This window comes from Octopus sinensis, linkage group LG13, assembly GCF_006345805.1.
Source record: "Octopus sinensis linkage group LG13, ASM634580v1, whole genome shotgun sequence".
Classification (NCBI taxonomy): Eukaryota; Metazoa; Mollusca; class Cephalopoda; order Octopoda; family Octopodidae; genus Octopus; species Octopus sinensis.
In genome coordinates this window covers 56,228,336-56,244,277 of record NC_043009.1, presented here as the reverse complement: position 1 = coordinate 56,244,277, position 15,942 = coordinate 56,228,336, and the positions used below count along the sequence as shown (strand labels likewise).

Sequence of the window (15,942 nt, the reverse complement as noted above, 5' to 3'; positions counted from 1 at the left end):
TAACGTCAACTTCTCCATGGGTCAGATTAAGTTTAGAGAGATAGATTTTCTACAGCTGGATGCCTTCCTGTTGCGAATCCTCACCTTTTTTTTCAAACAAGGTAATATTTCCCTGTGGCTAGACAGGATTCTATAGAATACTAGAAATAAACAACATTAACACTTACTCGTTTACTTGTTTCAGTCATTTGACTGCGGCCATGCTGGAGCACTGCCTTTAGTCGAGGAAATCGACCCTAGGACTTATTCTATCAGTCTCTTTTGCTGAACCACTAAGTTACGGGTATGTAAACACACCAGCATCTGTTGTCAAGCGATGTTAGAAGGGGGGACAAACACAGACACACAAACACATATATGACAGGCTTCCACACAGTTTCCTTCTGTCAAATTCACTCACATGGTAATGGTCGGCCTGAGGCTATAGTAGAAGACACTTGCTCAAGTTGTCACGCAGTGGGACTGAACCCGGAACCATGTGGTTGGTAAGCAAGCTACTTACCACACAGCCACTCCTGCGTCTTGTTTACAAATATGATGCCATGTCAAAACATGGTGTCAGAAACATATTTGTATGCACACATTGACACACATATATAACAGGCTTTTTCTATTTCCACTGACAAAACTTTAGTTAGGCTATAGTTGAAAACACTTGCCCAAGGTGGCACACAGTGGACTGAATCTGGGGAAACCTTAGTAATTATCTTGAGTTTTTAAACCTGGCCCTTATTCTATTAGTCTCATTTTGCTGAACCATACATTATGGGGATGTGAACAAACCAACATCAGTTGTCAGATAGTGAGAGACAAACAGGAAGATGCACACACACATGCACTTGTGTGCAGCAGGTTTCTAAGGAGTCTCCATCTCCCAAATTCACTAACGAAGCATCAGTCAGCCGCTTGGTCAAGTGCAGTTTGTACTGCTGAAATTGAAACAATATTGTTGGAAAGTGAACTTCTTAATCATATCGTCAAGGCTTTTCATTAATAATCTCATTTGTGAACCACCTGTTTCAGAAAAGCTGTTTATCTATGGTTTAGGAGGAGATAGTAACCAGACAAATCATATATAGACACTTACCACTAAGGTAGAAATTTACTATTTTTTCACTTATTCCTTGTGAGTTGTTTGCATGACATTTATATTGACCTCCAACTGAAGCTGTTACATTCAGCACAGTGTGACTTTCGAATGTAGCAATCTCTGGATAATCTAAAATAAACAATAATTATTTATATTAGTTTGAGATAAATGTTTGTAAAAACATTTGAACAAAGTTGTGGGTGAGGAGTTAATCAAAAATATGTAAGGCAATATCAATGAATCAACATCAAAAATAAAGATATATTATTTTACTTGGGCTGTTTTATTTATTTATCTATTTATTATTCCTATAATATTTTGGGAAAAACTTCCCTTTTCAAATAAATGTAAAGGAATCAAAGTATTTGGATAAATTGTTGTTACTAGCAAGTTATCTCAGCTTGTTATGGCAAAATTACAGTACTCTATTATGTTAACTTTTTGTATAACTTTAAAGTTATACAATGAAATTTTTCTCTTTCAGATGCGAAGTATATCTTTAAAATTTTTTCCTTCGTTTGTTTCAGTCACTGGACTGTGACCATACTGGAGCACCACCTTTAAGAGTTTGTGTTGAATCACTAAGTTAAGGGGATGTAAATAAATCAATACTGGTCAAGAGTGTAGGGGAACACACACATACATATGATGGGATTCAAAATAGTCTGTCTACTGAATTCACTCATAAGACACTTACCCAAGGAACCCAACACTACATGATTCTAAAGCAAGCTTCTTAACCACATAATCAAGTGTTGTGGAAATGTCGAAGATTGAAACCAGGGCTCACAATACATATATGTATCCTTCCCTGACCACAAACAATATATGAGAAACAAATGACCCAACAATAGAGCCTCTGTGTAGTAGCTTCAGCTGTATTTTACAGTTTTAATGCTTCGGTAAAGAAACTCCACTTTTGTTAAGTCAAAAGTTTTTCTGAACTGGAAGAGTAACTGAATTATTTCAGAATATAATAATAATGATAATAATGAAATTATTGTGTATAATGCTCAGGTGCACTGGAACTCATCAAAGGTACAAAAGTCAGGAAAGTAAACTGTATGAGTCATGATATACATGTGTGCATGCATATGGAAGGGGAATACCGGGTGTAGTGTTGGCGAATTTCAAGAAGCATGGAGATTTTAAAGGATACAATGTCTCAGCAATAAACAACAGTATCTGTTTGCATTGCAACATTGAGAATGAATATGATTCATATCAGTCAAATAATTTCTCCATCATATACTAATCAACTACATTTACAGAGTGAAAGCATTCAGTTTTGGATGATCTACCAAAAATGAAATTTCTTTGTTAAAACATCAAATATATAAAATATAACCATTTGCTCTACAGTTATGCTTAACTCATATGGAGTTTTATTTTGGTCTCTGTCTGTCTATCTACCTATCTATTTATCTATCTCTATGTATCATCATCATCATCGTTTAACGTCTGCTTTCCATGCTAGCATGGGTTGGACGATGTTGACCGAGGGCTGGAAAACCAGATGGCTGCACCAGGCTCCAATCTTGATCTGGCAGAGTTTCTACAGCTGGATGCCCTTCCTAATGCCAACCACTCCAAGAGTGTAGTGGGTGCAATTTATGTGCCAGTCAGGTGGTACTGGCAAAGACCTCGCTCGAATCTTTTTACACATGCCACCGGCACAGGTAAGGCGATGTTGGTAACGATCACGCTCGAATGGTGCCCTTTTACGTGCCACTGGCACGGAGCCAGTTGGCTGCTCTGGCAACAACCATGCTCGGATGGTGCTCTTGGCACCCTACTAGCATGGGCACAAATGCCAGTAAGGCGACGCTGGTAATGATCACACTCGAATGGTGCCCTTTTATGCCCCACTGGCACAGAAGCTGGTTAGCCGCTCTGTCAACAATCACCCTGGTATGGTGCTCTTTGCACCCGCTAGCACAGATGCCAGTCGTCGAATTTGATTTTGATTTCACTTGCCTCAACGACAGGAGATCAATTTCATGGGGGTAAAGAATGGCTGGCTATAAGAGGGAGTTGAGTGGATGTATAAATATCTATATATTTGTACTTAAATATTCATTGTCTGAAAGTCTCCATCTTCTGCTTTCTCTCATTTTGCACTCCATAACCAAACTATTATATGGTATTTAATATATCTAAGTCACTTATCCACATAATTGCTTCTTTCTGTGTGTGTGAGTGTCTGTGTGTATATTGTGACTCCCTTCAGTCATGACTGACCATAGGATTGCACCTACAAAGTTACCTTCCGAGGCACAAGTCTGGGCAAGGTTGTTTATGGAAGACCAGCAGTTGCCAATGCATACCAGCCTCCCCTCTCCACGCCACCGATGTTATCCAAGGTAAAAGCAACAGCAGATACAGCTTGGCACCAGTGACGTTGCAGCTCATTTATTAACGTGCAAGTGGCTGAGCACTCCACAGATACATGTACCCTCAACATAGTTTTCGGGGAGATTCAGCGTGACACAGAGTGTGAAGAGGCTAGCCCTTTGAAATACAGGTACAACAGAAACAGGAAGAAAGAGTGAGAGAAAGTTGTGGTGAAAGAGTACAGCAGGGTTCACCACCACCCACTGCCGGAGCCTTGTGGAGCTTTGGGTGTTTTCGCTCAATAACCACTCACAATGCCCGGTCTGGGAATCAAAACTGTGATCCTACGACCGTGAGTCCACTGCCCTAACCACTGGGCCATTGCACCTCCATGTGTGTGTATGTGTGTATATATATATATATCCAACAATATCACAATATTGATGAGACTATCAGATTCAGATATTGTTATGCATTACTGGTCACAATGAACTTCCTGGCAATGTAGCTTTTGGATGATGCCACCTCACTGGCTGGGTAGACAGGCTGGCCAACACTCCCCCTGAAAAGAACACCAATCTATTGCAGAGTTACCCATTTGTAGCAGAGTAGACTGGAGCAACATAAAATGAAATGCTTCACTTAGGAACACAACACACTGCTGGACTGGAAATTGAAACCATGATACTGGAGTGCAATACCCTAACCACTGGGCCATCTGCAGCTGGTTTCTACAGCTGGATGCCCTTCCTAACATCAACCACTTTACAAGGTGTACTGGGTGTGTTTTATATGGTACTAGCACAGGTACCTTTTACATTGTACTGGCAAGGGTGCTTTTTACTTGGCCCAGCATGGGTCCTTTAGATGAGGCCCAGCATAAGTGCTTTTTATGTGACATGGCACAGGTCCTCTACACAAGACCTGGCATAGGTGTTCTGCACGTAGCTTGGCATGTGTGCTTTTTATGTAGCACCAGCACATAAAAGAATAACAAAAGGTGAGAGCAGAGGAGGGAGAGGGGAGTGTACAGTAAATGGCGTGGGCCAGTCTATTAGCCATGCCAGCATGAGTTGGTTGGTTTGTTAGGTTCTAAGGCAGTTTTCATTGGAGCTGCATATGTTTATTTTTAGTTGCACAAGTTTATTTTTGAGAAAAAGTAGTGACACTGTTGGACAAGAGGATAATGCGAAGCAAGTGAGAAGTAGTGTCAGAGGTGGTAGTTGTGGTTAGTGAGAGAATCAGAGAGGCAAGACAGTGGGGGAAATTGAGTAGAAGGAGTAGTGCAACCCCATGTTATACATGGGTGGGTAAAGTGGTTCATGGCAAGTCTCTTCTGTGATAGCCCATCCATTCTCTGGCAGGGGAAGAGAAATGGTCATTACAGGAGTGAGTTGTCCAAGGTGATGTGCTGTTAGACTGCACCTAAAGCCATGTGGTTGAGACCACAGTGATATGCCTCTATCTGTGTACAAATGTGCATTATAGAAATTCAACTATTGTCTTTACTCACTCTGTGTAGTCAGTCCATTTTCTATTGTATAATTGTTAACTACTGTCCATGCTGCTGGGTTTGAAGAACAGTGGAATGGATCACACGCTTGCCACTTCCATTCTATTTCATCCTGAAGGTTTGATGACACATTACAAATCAATGTTACTTTACGATCAACTATGTAAAACTCCTTTGTTGGTATAGTATCTAGTTGAATTATTGGTTTACCTGTAAGAGAAAAATAGTATTTTATACTATTACCTCACTAATTTTACTACTTATAGGAACATTTATATAACAATTCAAAACAAACATCCAGAAAAATTAAGATTTTTAACATGTTCATAATCAAATTTCTATTAAAACATTCCTTCTGATTCAGTTAATTTTGAAGCTAATGAAAACTTTAGTAAAATAACTTTATCATTATTAATCTGGTGCTTGGAACATGAATTAAAATCAAATTGATGGAAAGTTTTAATTCAGATCTCTTTATAATAGGAAACCAATATTGTAGAATCTAAGCAAAAAAAAAAAAAAAAAAATTGGTAATGTAGTGGAGGATCTGATGTCATAGCTGCAGGTTCCATCATAAGAATATTGAACCCCAAAGTGTCAGTGACATTTTTATATGGACTATCTGAAAACATGAGGAGCAGCACCCAAGTAGTAAAGACCATGCTAAAATAGACCTTGTGGGTGCTGGTGCCACTATGTAAAGTGGTTAGTGTTAAGAAGGGCAGCTAGCCATAAAAACCATGCCAGATCAGACAGTGAAGCTACACAGTCTTGTAGCTTGCCGTTTCCTGTCAAACTGTCCAATCCATACTAGCATGAAAGATAGACATTAAATGATGATCAAGATGATGACTATATATATATATACACTTTTTACTCTCTTTTACTTGTTTCAGTCATTTGACTGCGGCCATGCTGGAGCACCACCTGTAATCGAGCAACTCGACCCTGGGACTTATTCGTTTGTAAGCCCAGTACTTATTCTATCAGTCTCTTTTGCCGAACCGCTAAGTAACGGGGACGTAAACACACCAGCATCGGTTGTCAAGCAATGCTAGGGGACAAACACAGACACACAAACACATGCATATATATATATATATATATACACACACATATATACGACGGGCTTCTTTCAGTTTCCGTCTACCAAATCCACTCACAAGGCTTTGGTCAGCCTGAGGCTATAGTAGAAGACACTTGCCCAAGGTGCCACGCAGTAGGACTGAACCCAGAACCATGTGGTTGGTAGACAAGCTACTTACCACACAGCCACTCTTGCGCCTGATATATACATATATCAATACTTGTAGCTTGTTACATTTGTAAAGTGAATACAAAAGTAAACAAAGACATACACACACACACACACATGCATATGCAAAAAGAGGTTCTTTCAGTTTCCTTCTACCAGACACAATCATAGGACTTTGGTCTCTCAGGGCTAAAGTAAAAGGCGTTCACCAAAGTTGCTGCACATGGGGGGGCTGAACCTGAAACAATGTGGTTGGGACGAGAACTTTACAACCACACAACCATGAATAATTAAATTAAAACCTCCCATTATAATTCATCATTTTTTAATGTCTGTCTACCATGCTGGCATGGACTGGATGATTTGAAAGGAGCTGGTAAGACTGAGGACTGTTCCAAGCTCCACTGTCTTGTTTAGCAAGTATTTTACAGTTGGATATACTTAACACCAAACTATGCAAGAAATTTTTTGTTGTTGCGTTCTGAATACCAGCTTAATACATTAACCCCTTACCCGGCAGAAACGAATATATTCATTTTGACCGAAATCGTTTTTTTCTATCTCTGGCGAGTTAACTCGCCAAAATCGACAGCAAACGAGTTCCTTCGTCTAAAAACGGGTTAACTCGTTTCTGCCCAAAGTGGTAATTTAAAATCAATATTATTGAATTAAAATTCATAATAAATAAGGTTTGAAATATACCTCGAAATCACCATTCAAAACATAGTAAAATAAAACAATTAAAAAATATGTCTGAAAAAATACATTTATTTTCAAAATAATTGTTGGGTAAGGGGTTAATCAATGAAAGAAACTAAGTTACTTTCAAGATTAATTGACATATAAATAGGGTGTTTCATCTGAAATACGAGCACAAAAGGGTTAAAAAGAGTCTAAGTGCTGACTTACTAGTAACGTTAAGAGTAAGGCTCAGGGTACTGTTCATATCTTTTGTTACGGCAAACACTGTATAATTACCACTATCTTCGTATTTCGGATTGTAAATCACCAGATCCAGTACTGTATCGATTATGCTGTTAAAGAAGTAAACTTTTAATTAAATGCTTATTGTAGTTTGAGACAAAAGAAAACAACGAACTGCCTGATATTATTAGCAAGAAGTAAAATTCCTTCATTTGTATTAAGTCAAAGTTCCTGGCATATTTTACATAGATGCTTCTTTAGGGCAGTATTTTGTTATTGGTACCATTCCTGTAACTAATCCTTACCAATTTTTCAAGTATTAGTTTTTTTATTTCTCTTATCTTCAAATGTACAGCTTGTTTTTTAGCTAACTACTTTGCATGTGAGTACATGACATTATAACATTCAAAAAGACATGCATGTGTATACACACATACACAGCAGGCTTTCATACAATTTTGGCCAACTAATTTCACACACAAGACATTTGTCAGTCAAAGCCACAGCAGAATTTTGCCCAAGATGTCACACAATGAAACAGAACTCAAGACAATGTGATGACTAAGCTGATGGGCTCCAAAACTATACACATAGCCATGCATGTGCCTATTAGAATATTAATTAAAAGAGAAATCATCATATAACGTCCACTTTCCATGCTAACATGGGTTGGACAATTTGACTGAGGTCTGGCGAACCAGATGGCTGCACCAGGCTCCAATCTTGATCTGGCTGAGTTTCTATAGCTGGATGCCCTTTCTAACACCAACCACTCCAAGAGTGTAGTGGGTGCTTTTATGTGCCACTGGCATGGGGGCCAGTCAGGCAGAGAAATAAAAGAAAATATTATCAGAAGTATCATTTTCAGTTCAGTTAATCTATCTGAAATGATGAAGCAAGAGTTTAGCAACAGGATGGACAAATTCTGATGATCAAAAGGAGAAAAAATAACAACAAAGCATTAAAATGAATTCTTTAAGTCATTATACTTCGCTTAATTATTTCATCTTTCTCTTGTTTCAGTTACTGGACTACTGCCATACTGGAACACTGCCTTGAAGAATTTAACCAAACAAATTGACCTCACTACTTTTTTTTTTAAAACCTGATACTCAAGACAGGCAACAATATAAAAACAATATCTTATAAAGGTGACTATTAACAACAAAAAGGTTAGGGTTAGGGAAAAGAAAACTGGAATTAGAATTGTATTTAATAACTAGCAGATTGACCCGGCTTTGCTCGGGTGGATAGAAATTAGATGAATAACTTGTTTAACCCTTTAGTGTTCAAACCGGCCGTAACTGGCCAAAATTAATTCCCCTTTATTTGTTCAAACCGGCCAAATCCGGCCGTAAACGACCACTGTACGAAATCGCAAAAAAAATAAACAAATCACGTTATTAAATTCGCGTAGTTTTGAGATAATGCGAGATGAAGCCTTTCCCGCCTTTATTCAAGTATAAATACTGTGAAATTGTTTAGACCACATGGTTATTTCCATGTTTGAAGAGAAGTGTATACGTTTGTTGCGAAAGAAATGGCATCAGCAAGTAGCGATTCCGACTTTGAAGGCTTTACTATTGATGATATTGAAGATATCAATGAAAACAAAAAGTATTTTGACTTTGGATGAATCTGATATTGATATCAGTGATTACTCGTTGGACGAAGATTTCGAAAATGAAAGTGATGAAAATGAAAATGATGAAAACGATATTTGAACGAAATATAGAAAAAGAGTAAAATCTTCTACCAATTACACCTGTATTTTAATTAATTCAAATTAATGTACCTCATCTTGAAAAATGTAAAATTGTTGGTGGCTGATATCTGGGATAATTTTAGCAGCAAACCAAACAGGTAAGATGTATTAAGAATATGAATTTTAGTGTTTATTCATAATGTTATTGTTTTTACACCTGTTAATTAAGTTTACCTGCCCATAAAAGTCAAATTTAGTCAGAAAGATCAGCTACAATTACGTAATTATAAACCACTGGCATATAAGCACCCATTTACAAAGTTTCAAATCTGTATGTAGAAAATTAACAAAGTTACAAGTAAATATTGTGGACACCCCACTTGAACCTTACATTTGACAAATTAATCTGAACACTAAAGGGTTAAGTGTTAATTGTGACGAAATTGCATTCCATTTTATAAGGGAAATAACTATATAAGCATTTTTAGAGAGTTACTTCCCTTATATAAACCGAGCAAAAAATGCATTAAAAATGCGAAAAAATGATGGTAAATTTTTTTATTATCGTAGACTCATCGTAGACACGCGTTAATACCCAGAAGGACTCGATATGAATCACGACTATAAGATACCCACTTTTGGTTAAACTGCACCGCAAAATGTGGGAGTAGTTAGGAATCTAAATTGGAGGAGACAGACTCTCACACACACAACTTCAGTTTTATATATAAAGATTTTTCACAAATGAAAGGGATGACTATTGTCATATTTCAGTCTTTTTAGACCTCTTCAATGAAACATAGACTTCATCCCATTAAGCTTTTTGACAAGAGATTCACTAGGTAGATATCCATAATTTTTTACATGACTTAGAATAGAATGTCAATGCCTGTAACCTTATTCAAAGTCTCTATCCCCCCAATTTTTTATTCCTTAAGTCATATAATTCTGATTTTGTGCCTAAATGAGAAATTGATGTAAAAACATAAGGTTTGCATTCATAATTAAATTTATAGACATGTTATATGCTAGTAAAAATATTCACTCACCGGATTTCATAATGTTTACTCTCCGTGATTATCTCACCATTTTTGAACCATGTTATATTAGGTTTACGAAAGGAGACATAGTTAGCTGTCAGATACACCCTGTCTCCATCACCTTCACTCACTTTAACCAATTTTTTAGAGGTGTTTAAATATACAAACTCTTTTTCTACAAAAGAAAATATGAAATTTTATTTAATTTTCATTTTATGTGAGGCAACAATACACATGTGCAAATTGATGAGGTGACAATGGCAGTATATCGAGAATTCATTGGCCATGTAGGGGTCAAGAGGCATGAACCCACAGTGATAATTGCAAAGTAGAAGAGAATGAAAACCACCCTTTCACACAAGCCTCAGCTGATCAACAAGATCCTACACAGTAAGTCTGTACCCCACTTGGGTGCAATGACCCCTATCAGTGTAGTAATTCCACTGTGCCCAACCCATCAGTCATAGCACAGTTCTGCTCAGCTATTGGTACGAGGCACAATGCAGAAAGCAGCACTATTGTCAGCCAAAGAGAGTGCAAGAATGAGCAGGAGCACAAGCACATCCATGAGCACAACCAAACACCTGACTGCTGAAACCAGCAGCCAATGCACTGGTTGGGGACACCAACTTAGGTATATCACAAACCACATTATTAGTGATTGAGATTACAACTCTCCCCTCATGAAGTGGACACCTGAGAAGGGTTAACTTCTCAGCTATTACTGGAATTCACAGTTAAGTAGACTGAAGTGACTTAAATTAAAGGAATTTACTCAAGAACGCTATGCACTGCCCCACTTGGGAATTGAAATCATCCTAACAATTTGGCAACATGCCTTCACAATAATCTACAATTTAAATTCATCATTGTCATTTTACATCCACTTTTCCATGCCCGTATGAGTCAGATGGAATTTGTTGAGGCAGATTTTCTTTGGCTGGATTCCTTTCCTGTCATCAGACTTCACCTGTTCCCAAGGAAGGAAATATATCTCCATGGCCAGACACATTTTCCATTGAAGGCCAGGAACAAACAACATTGCTTGTATGACATTCATGCTTGTATACAACCATCACATGATGTCAAGACAATGGTACACACAAACACAATATATGAACTTCTTAACCTTATAGCTGTCCTGTATCAGAAGATTAAATCAATATCATTCTTTAATTAGCATTTCACTCTTCCATGCATTAAATTTGTAAAATGGTGATTAATTCCTATTCAGATCAACATTGTCAAAACATCAACATCCAATCAAATTGCAAGTTTTGTTGTATACATACCATAGACTGAAATGTGTACATCAGTACTCATAGAGTTAAAACTGCTGACGTTACATACATATATACCAGTGTCCTTCAGATTAGCGCTTCGAATGTAAATTTTGCTATAAAATACATCGATAGCTCTGAGGTGTTCTCGTTTAGGTTTTGATACACGAACCCGATGGGATGTCTGCAAAAGAGACTAATACCTTTCAGTTATGATGAAAAATTTGAATAATACAAAAGAAACAGAAGTAAGAACATTTCTTTCTTTCATTGCCCATGTATAAGGAATACTAATGAAAGTACCTCACTTCATTTAATGCCAAAAGTATATGACTATATATATATATATCATCATCATCATCGTTTAACGTATATATATATATATATATATAGAATGGTTGTATACTGTCAATTTAATGTGACAGTAGGGGATTACATCACTGCTGTTTAGCTCTAGGAAGCATTGACGCTTCCTAGGGCTAAACAGCGGTGGTGTAATCCCCTACTGTCACGTTAAATTGACAATATACAACCATTCTATCACCCCACCACCGTACATATCTCTATGAGATATTTAGAAATTTAATATTTCTGATATATATATATATATAAAGCTATAAATGACAAGAGAATAGAATGATAAAAATTTATTTAAGCATTTGAAAATTCATACCACAACAATTGTTTTATAACTTGAAACATGCAAAGATAATCTATTTTATTATAGGTCTGCATTAATATAAAAGATCTTTTAAATCAAAACAGATATTAAGCTTATACATAAAAACAAATTAATATTAAACTGAAGAATTACACAACACATTTTAGTAGAGTACATGTTTTTTTCAATACTTTTCAAGGAAAAAAAGGTTGACAATGCCTTTGAAGTTACTGTCAACCCTTCTCATCCAATATGTATTAGCTTTACACTTTGTTCCTCTTGTGTTGTCTGTTCTATGTTCCCTAGTTGCTGTTTCCAGCAAGTTGGACACCTATATATCTGGTTGTTAGATAAATTCATGTTGCTTTCTAGTGATATTTGAATTAACATGGAACATATTATTTTCTTTAAAATACATTGTGCCATGACTGACGTCATCAGATCACACGACATATACATCATCAGCTACGTCAGCAACTTTATTCTTCATACGCCTAACAGAGCATGCAACCCTATTCAATAAATACCAGCTTAGCCAGCTTCCTAGAAAATTTACTCTTTACTGTTCTTATATATCAGAACTATCATTCTATATACATACATATATATATATAAGAAATTTTCAGAATGAGATAAAAATCCAAGGCTGTGAAAGATTTTAGAACATTTATAAATGGAAGGTCTTATATATCCCTTCATCGGATTATAAATAGAAGGTCTTATATATCCCTTCATCGGATTATAAATAGAAGGTCTTATATATCCCTTCATCAGAGACAGTGTGAGAAAATGGTTAAGCAATAGTTAATTTAGATAAGATATGAAATAGAGAGTGAAGTGAATGAATGATATTGCATCTTTAGATCCATCATTTAGGCAGAATGGTATACATATAAGATTCCAATACTTTGTGAGTAAGTTCCAATAGTAATTAAAATTGGTCATTCCAAGTATAGGGTTTGTACATAGTGTTATTGAATCGAGGGTTTTATTGTGTTCAATGTTGTTTTGATGTCCTGTACCCATATATGCAAGTATATATACATATATATGTAGGTATGTACATATATATATATATATATACACACACACACACAACATTGCAGCATGATGCAGATCTTGGGCCTACTAGATTCCTGTTAAACTGTCCAACCCATATCATCATGGAAGATGAGTAATTAAAGCTGATAGTAAATCAATGCATATATAAAAATATATATATATGTATGTATGCACACACACATACATTCAAACTTTTATTTACAAATTAGTTAGTATTCTGTGAATTAGATTAACTTAACATTGCTGTGTATGTGAATGAATGAAGCTGAAATGCAAAGATTATTTGAAACAGATTAGAGAATTCTATGAGAAGGGAGATAAGATTGAAACTGCAGTGCTCAGATAGACATTGAAATTGATAGAAAAAGAATGCAAAAGAACTCCATATGAAGTTGAACTTTACAGTATTGGTTAAAGATAAACTATAAACTAGGAAAGATTATGACAAGAAAATGAAAAGATTAGTGTCGTGCAGAAAACAGAAAAGTTGAAAAATATACACATGAATAACTTAATAATAAATGCATAAACTGTTAGACAATTACATAATAAATTACTTGATTTTCTTTTCATTTAAAAATCAATCTGTATTTGGTAGGCATCAAAGATATGAATTCAGAAATAATCTTTAACCCTTTAACATTCAGATTATCCAGTTTAACATAATGCTTATTTATTTGCAATGTTTTGAATTAATCATGCATTATCTCACAGCTTTGAAATTTTTATGATATGATTGTTTATTTTTTAGAATAATCTTGTAAGATAGGTGTGAGAAGCTGAATCTGACAAGGTTGAACATAATACTAATAAAATATTTGGGCATTATGACTGGTTTAAATATTAAAGGATTAATATTGCCGAAAGATAGCAGGCAGAAATAATTAGGAAGATTTAGAGGTTGAAATAGATAAAAGATTAATAAACAGAATTAATATTGTTAAATAGAAATTACTATAAAAGAGAGAAAAATACAACAAAAGATTGATATAAATATTTCTTAAGAAGACCATTAAGCAATTATAGTGAGAAATTAAGCAAAAGATGTTAGATAATGCCAAGAAATAAAGAGAAAGACAAGATATTCTATCAATCCACATAGGTTGTTTAACCCTTTCGTGACCAACCCGGCTGAAACCAGCTTTGGCTCTGACTACAAATGTCTTGTTTCCAAAAGTTTTGAACTAAAATCTCCCACCAAACCTTAATCACAATTTATGTTTCTAACACTAGCTTAATGATAACTAAGTTATTTTATTAAATTCTTTGTTATATTTAAAATTAATTGAAAGAAGCACAGAGCATCTCAAAATAAATACAGTAACGAAAGGGTTAATGTTTCTTTTACATTTGGGAAAGCTTCCCTTAAAAAGTGTTATTAGTAGGCTCAAAGACCAAACAAAAATATTCAAGTGTAAGAATACTCTAAGTCTTCCACACATAGAGCATTGGTGAGCCTGATGCCATAATAGAAAACACTAGCCTTAGAACAAATCCGAAGTTGTGTGGTTCATAAGTAAACTTCTTAACCACATGGTCACATCTGCACTTATCACTGACTGTCACACTGTGTTCATACTATACTGTTGTGACAAGTTCAGATTAATGTCAATTGATTAGAAACATTCTCAACAGTAAGTTCAAAAATGACATACATTAATTTCTCCAGAATGATGTAAGTGGGATGGTTTTGTGGTTGGAGCAATTGTTTTTAACGCTAAATGCTCTTCATACTACCAACTTACACAAGTGAAAAACAGCAATTGAACCTAACTTTATCAGTGGTATATTTGGGGCAATCAGAATTAAGTGTCTTGTTCTGGGGCCAGAGCTGCAGTAACATTTGAACTTGTGACCAACAGACTAATTTTGTTTTTTAATTACTACTTGGTCTTAGAAAATAGAGAGTGATAGGTTGTGATGTTAATGAGGAGTGTAAATATCACATTTTGTTTGGACAGCAACAAGTGACACCATAAAATGTCAACATCTGCATAATTTTCTCTCTGAAAATTTCTTTTGTAATTCATTGGTCAGCTTGAGGCCAAAGAAGACATTTGGCAATATATTTTCATTTATTCTGGGTCCATATATACATACATAAATGCACAAGTACACGCATACGCAAATATATAAATTGAACCTAGCCACTTCTGGTATCATGTGTTGATTTGACTCTAGATTCTATTGAATCCTATAATTAAATACACACACATATTATACACATACAAAGAGAGAGAGAGAGAGAGAGGCATCAAACCATGGGCTTGATACCTCTGTGAGAGTGAAGAGATTTTGTTGAATGTAAAATATCCATTTAGACAATTGCAATATATATATATATATATATATATATATATATGGTTGTGGGTGGGGATTTACATAAAGAAATGATGATTTCAGAAAAATTTGCATGGTAAACAGAAAAGAAAGCAAAAAGAAAAGAAATTAGGTTAAAAACAAAGAAAAATAAACAAAAGTTAGTGAAAATATGAAAATGAAAATGAAATAAAGAAGTGAAGAAAGCTGTAGAAGCTATGTACTAAAATTTAAGATTCTGATATTTACATCATTATCATCTTCAGGTAAACAAACCTAGAATGGAAGAAAACAAAGCATTGGATTACTAAAATAAGAAAGAACAACAACAAAAATTTGACCCTTTGTTTTTTATTCATTAGTTCTAAGATCTTCACATCAAATGCAAATATTTTACAAGATAACATGGCTTCCATACATAAGCTCTCAATATGATGATAATTCTTTCTGCTAAGCACAAAACTTGACATTTTTTTTGGGAGAAGGGATTAGTTGGTCCCAGTGCTCAACTAGTCCTTATTTTATTGACCACAAAAGGAATGAAAGGCAAAGTTGAACCAATGGGTTTTAGGGTCTGATGAAATACTGTAAAGTTAAGCACTTTATGGACATGAAATCCAAGGTAACCTCCTCCCTCCCTACCTCCATCCACCCACCCAACATTCATCCCCAAAACTATTTAAAAACCTCCTTATGAAAACTTGTGAGGAGAAAAATTCACTTTTGAAAAACATCCAAAAAATTATGCAGTAACCTCCT

The 15,942-nt window shown here is 35.5% G+C and overlaps 1 protein-coding gene across 6 annotated transcripts in view; it reads right to left on the bottom strand.

Annotated features, from left to right (window-relative positions):
- The window catches only part of LOC115218235 (vascular endothelial growth factor receptor 1), a 101,067-nt gene that overhangs the window by 20,033 nt on the left and 65,092 nt on the right, over nt 1-15,942 (bottom strand). For 2 of the 6 annotated variants that reach the window (XM_029787960.2, XM_029787962.2), the window contains 6 exons: nt 15,433-15,459; nt 11,154-11,337; nt 9,871-10,036; nt 7,102-7,226; nt 4,938-5,147; nt 1,088-1,219 (listed from right to left, as the gene is read on the bottom strand). In XM_029787960.2, coding sequence (XP_029643820.1) covers nt 1,088-1,219; nt 4,938-5,147; nt 7,102-7,226; nt 9,871-10,036; nt 11,154-11,337; nt 15,433-15,459 — 844 coding nt within the window. The remainder of the gene's footprint in view (nt 1-1,087; nt 1,220-4,937; nt 5,148-7,101; nt 7,227-9,870; nt 10,037-11,153; nt 11,338-15,432; nt 15,460-15,942) is intronic. The other 4 variants (XM_029787961.2, XM_029787963.2, XM_036508392.1 and 1 more) reach the window with 3 other exon arrangements.